This window comes from Oryzias melastigma, linkage group LG3 (assembly GCF_002922805.2).
Source record: "Oryzias melastigma strain HK-1 linkage group LG3, ASM292280v2, whole genome shotgun sequence".
Lineage (NCBI taxonomy): Eukaryota > Metazoa > Chordata > Actinopteri > Beloniformes > Adrianichthyidae > Oryzias > Oryzias melastigma.
Window position 1 is genome coordinate 8,793,883 of NC_050514.1, and position 5,461 is coordinate 8,799,343.

Genomic DNA, 5,461 nt, shown 5'->3' on the forward strand with positions numbered 1-5,461 from the left:
AATGAAACAAAAACTTTTATTATTTTTGGATTACATACATGGTAAATAAATCTCAATTACTTCAGAATTTACATTCAAATAGACGATTTCATGTTATTTTTAGAAAAAGGCTCCAGCTATATATATATATCATCTTTAACCGATATAAAAAACATTTTTCAAACGTGGATTATAACATCAAATACATCTGCCAAAATGTTAAGATTCAAAACACATTGATAATAGCAGTAAATGGTGTGTCAGGTTAAAGTTTCACCAACAGCTGCTGTGTTAATGTCACTGAACAGAAAGCTAGCGTTAGCGCTGTATATTCAAGCTGGGCTTCCTCCAGTCCGTATAACCAAGAAAAAAGATCAACAGTGACGGGACGGACAAGAAAAGTATTGGCAAACTCACTTACACATCTTACAAAAAATAAAATAAATAAATAAAATGGAAAATAAGTGTGACCAACAAGATTTAAGCTCTTAAAGTAGCTAGCTACGAGCTAGCAAAACAATGCAGCAACGTGCATCTTGACCGCACATTTTACGTGTTTCCAATAGGAATTTCCATCAGTTATTGTGCAGGTTGAACATAAATACGTGTGATTAACATCCACCATGTCTTAAAACATGTAACATGAACTGATAAAGAATAGAATGTCAAGACTAGCTGGAGCCTCCAGTTATTTCAACAACTCAGATTTTTTTCTGATAGAAGTATCTGTTCCAGTTACTCTATGTCACAAAAAACAATCATGAAGTTTGGTTCGTTTATGACTTTATAATGGGCCAACGGAAAATGTGACCAAAACTGGTCAAAAATATAAAAACAGCAACATAAATTTGCAATTTTGGTGACTTAAAAAGTTGTGTCAACAAATGAGCTTCTTGGCATGACCTCATAAATTCTTGTGAGTCACAGCTGAGCAGGAAGGAAGCTCTTTCTCCAAAAGCGGCACCTTAAGGCTCGACTGAAGTTTGCTGCTGAGGCCATGGACTCAGATCAGATCTTCTGGAGGAAAGTTTTAAAGTTGGACAAAACAAAAATTGAGCTCAGCAGTATGTTTGGAGGAGAAAAGATGAGGCTTTTGACCACAAGAACACCATGCTCCCTGTCAAGCATGGTGGTGGTTATATTATGTTGTGGGTCTATTTTGCTGCCAGTGGAACCGGAGCTTTATAGAGAGTAAATAGGATAATGAAGAAGGAGGATTACCTTTGAATTCTTAAAGAAAACCAGAAATCATTATCCCAAAGGGATGTTGTGTGCTCCTACAGGACAATGACCCCAAACACACTTAACGATGGCAATGAAATGGTTAAATCAGGTTAGAATTAAGGCTTTAGAATGGCCTTTCCAAAGTCCTGACTTAAACCACATTGAGAACCTGTGTACAATGATAAAGTAAGAGGTCCACACCAGAAAACCAGCAAATTTAAGTGAACTGCACCAATTCTGTCAAAAGTGGTGGTGACAGATTCAACCAGAAGTCTGCCAGAAAGAAGCTTGTGGATGGTTACCAAAAGTGGCTAATTGAAGTGAAAATGGTAAAGGGACATGTAACCAAATATTAGCATTGCTATATGTATATTTTTGACCCATAAGATTTGGTCACATTTTTAGTTGACCCTTAATAAAGTCATAAAAGAACCAAACTTCAGGATCATTTTCAGTGACATTAAAGTATCTGTTCCAGTCATTCTATCAGAGAAAAATCAGAGTTGTAGAAATAACTGGAAACTCAAGACAGTCATGATATTCTATTCTTTACAAGTGTATGGAAACTTCTGACCACAGCTTTGTGAATGCAAATTTAAGCAAACCCGAGATTTGTTCCTCACCCTGCATCATTACATTTTCAACTTCAACTTTAATGCAACTTTTACCAATCTACTGCAATAACAGTCATGGTGACGACGCAGCTTCATGACTGTTTCCCTTCTGACTCCTTCCCAAGAGCCGTACTTTTTCTTATTAACTCTATTTAGCCGTCTCTGTCTTTTTCTCTGCAAGCTGTGTGTGAACAGTTATTTGCGCTGAGTGCGCGTTCAGCAGCTAGGTGGGATTGCGCTGTATGGGCACGGGTGAGGAGCACAACATGAATCAAGTATGAAAGGATTTGTGATCATTTCAGTATTATATATAATTGTTTATTTGTATTGAATCCTTTCTGTTAGTAGGAAAACAGTTTGATGTAAGGGGCAAAAAGAAAACATACTTGACCTTAAAATACCTTTTATTCATTGTGTCGAGAAAAAAAAAAGTAAATCGTGACTTTAAAACTGTGAATCGTGGCTTGACTGAATGGTTACATTCCTAACTCAAAGGCCTCACAGTGAACTTTGTCAGGCTGAATGTTCCTTCTTTGTCTGCAGGGCCGCGGCTCGTGGAAGTGCATGGAGAACTGCAGCCTCCCCATCAGCTGGAGCCGTCTTCCAACATGTGACTCCCCCCTCACAACTTTTCATGCTTGAGCCCCTCCTTGGCTCAGCCTCCTCTTGCTGCTCATACCTTAGCTCTGCTGTGCAAACAGAGCAGAGTGAGCTCACCCCCCCTCCTTCAGGCCCTTTGCCTTTTGGCTGCTGCCCGCTCCGGCGGCGTGTTGGTGTACGATGGCGCGGCGGGATGCTAAAGACAGCTGCGGGGGACTGTGATGTCAGAGCCCAACAGCCCAGGCGAGAGCCCGTTTGGCGCTCCCAGATTCTTTGTGGGCTGCGAGGACGATGAGAGCGAAGCCGTGGAGGAGCACATGAGGACAGACATGGAGCTGTATGAGGACGACGAAGACTCAGACTCGGTGAGAGACGCATCCACCCCCGAAGGGGCAGGGTCCAATAACTGAGTGTTTAAAAAAAAAAAAAAACTAGGGCTGTGAAAGGTCACAAGTTAACGCACACGATTAATAAATCATAATTGACGCATTAATATTCATTAATGCCCTCGGGCGTCTTGCTTTGCAGCTTTGAGATCAGCGTAATAAAATCTGTATAAAACAAAATGTAAGCAATTTTTATATTTTGTTATTGAGATTTTATGAAATTAAAGAGGTAATATAACATTTATTTGAAGTTTTTGGCAAAATCAATCTTCTGGTTTTTTTTCGCGGGGGCGGAGCTGTCTGCTATGAGAAATCCAAAGAGTAAACCGACCATTATTTTATTTTGGGAAGGGGACTTACAATAATTTTCCACAATAATGAGCATCGGCGTAGCCTAAAAATTGTGTAAAATCAGTCATTCTCCACGATAGTCCTGCCCCCCGACGTCATTGGCGTCGAGCAATTGAGAATGGACAGACGCGCCTTAGACACGTTTTAGACCCTCGGTTCCAAAGAGTTAAAAAAAATTCCTAAATGTACAGTTTTGCGTGTTATTTCAAACTGTGAGTGTTTGCAGATAATAAGTGGCTGGCAAATATTGTAACTAAAAATTATTTTTAATTGCAGTTAATTGTGTTGAATTTTTTCCAGATTTGCAATTGATTAGTTTATCTATTTTAATCGATTCCCGGCCCTAAAAACACAGTTCTGTCCCATTTCTGTATCTCATGAAGTCCTGCATACACTCACACCTCCTCGTTCAGAGGCAGGTTCTGCACTCTACCAAACGCAATTCGTGTCCCCCACCCCTCTTTTCGCTGCTCGCCACCTGTCAAAAAAATGTGTTCCTGAGCTTGCACGCCTTCGACCGCATGTGGGAGGAGCCACCAGCTAATTTTTTAATCCTGACATGGAGTGGTGTCTGTGTATGTCACTTATAATATATGGAAGTTGAGAGGGTTATGTTGAGAGATCAGGTTTATTTATTGTGACTCGTTCTATAAAAACATCGGTAATCACGCCTCTATATCTGGTTTATGACAGCCGCTTTCGCTGTGTTTCTGTGACTCTGTGACTGAGTTTGAAGGCTTTCCCGCATTAACCCGAGAGGGTGAAAAAAAAGTAGGAAGGGTTATTGTCACGATGAACATAAGAAAAATGTCACAGAGTTCAGGAAGCCTGAACAGGCAGCCCCCACACCCACAGCGGCTGTCTGTCTTCCGGCGTCGGACAGACAGCAAAAGTCAAGACAAAAGTCAAAAGTCAAAGACAAAAGTCCCCAAACTGCACATTACAAATGTTCAGCTCCAAATCAGCCTCTGGCACAGCTCTATTCTGATCAGAGAGCTGGACTGAGTAACTCCTCCCCCTTTCTGTTCCAAGCAGGAAGTATCTGTTGGCTCTCGAAAGCCAAAATCCCATAGACTTCTATAAAGAAATAAACAGCTGTTACTCAGTCATTCTATTTGTCAGAAGAACCATTCTTGATCTGCTACATTTTTTTTTACATATTCTCGATAATCCTCATTTTTTCTTGATATTTTTTTCTGTAGTTTGAGTTATTCAAGTTATACGCGGACCAATTGGATGCCTTGGTATAAGTAGGCGGGGCCTGCTGGCCCCTTTGTTGAACAGTTGAAACATTTGACAGATTTTCTGTTGCTCTCTTTCAAGTGGTAGGGGTGTGGACTTCCAACAAGCTCACTCTTGATTGGTGAGAGTGGTTACTATAGAATTGATGACTTAGACTGATTTGGATCAATGGATTACTGGATCAATTTGGATTACTGGCAATGTCTGGCTCCAACATGGCGGCATTCATATTGCAGAAAAATGCCGACTGAATTGATCGTATTTGATTAGAGCTGAAAGTAAATTGTTTTCTATAGCTGATGTCTTACTCAGTCCAGTTCCCAGATACAGTCGATGGTCCTTCTCTCAGCATCTGATAAGGATTTGAATGACACCAACTCTTTGTGTTTGGGGGCATCACCATTTGATCCAAAGCAGCTCTGGAAGTGCAGGCGTGTCTTGGCTGTGGAGTGCATCAGCTTTGGGTCTTGGGGACACTTGTCACACTGATGTGCTTTGAATAAAAGACTCCTGATGTTTCTTTCTGCTTCATAAAGCCCCCGGAGCGGCAGATTGTCATGGGGATCTGTTGCATGATGAAGAAGTCCAAGTCCAAGCCAATGACTCAGATCCTGGAAAGGCTCTGCAAATTTGAGTACATCACTGTGGTCATCTTTCCAGAGGACGTCATTCTGAACGAGCCCGTGGACAGATGGCCTTTGTGTGACTGCCTCATCTCCTTCCACTCCAAGGGTACGTACGGCATTTTGGCCTCCACCTGCACCCCAGCTGAAGGATGGGGTTTCCTGCACCTGCTCAGTTTGATTTTATATTCCATAGCAACATCTGCACCATCACTGTGTGTCAGCTGTCTGTTTCCCTTGAGCTGTGTATGTGGTTCTGTTCTGCACACAACAGCTTTTGGCTTTAGGCCTACAGTTCAGAGTTCTGTTTTGGATGAGCTGCTTTCTAGAGATGTTTGTTTTTTCTTTTCATAGATTGTCTGTTTAAATAAAGTTACAGATCAATGTCATTCAAAGATGTAATCAAACATGCATAATGAAATGTCCAAATCTACCTGGTGTT

At 41.2% G+C, this 5,461-nt stretch overlaps 1 protein-coding gene across 12 annotated transcripts in view; it reads left to right on the forward strand.

Moving 5' to 3' along the window:
- ppip5k1a (diphosphoinositol pentakisphosphate kinase 1a) overlaps positions 1-5,461 on the forward strand; it is a 46,679-nt gene that overhangs the window by 5,480 nt on the left and 35,738 nt on the right. For all 12 annotated transcript variants that reach the window (XM_024265052.2, XM_024265054.2, XM_024265055.2 and 9 more), the window contains 2 exons: positions 2,361-2,782; positions 4,933-5,128. In XM_024265052.2, the coding sequence (XP_024120820.1) occupies positions 2,639-2,782; positions 4,933-5,128 (340 nt within the window). In that variant the 5' untranslated portion in view covers positions 2,361-2,638. The remainder of the gene's footprint in view (positions 1-2,360; positions 2,783-4,932; positions 5,129-5,461) is intronic.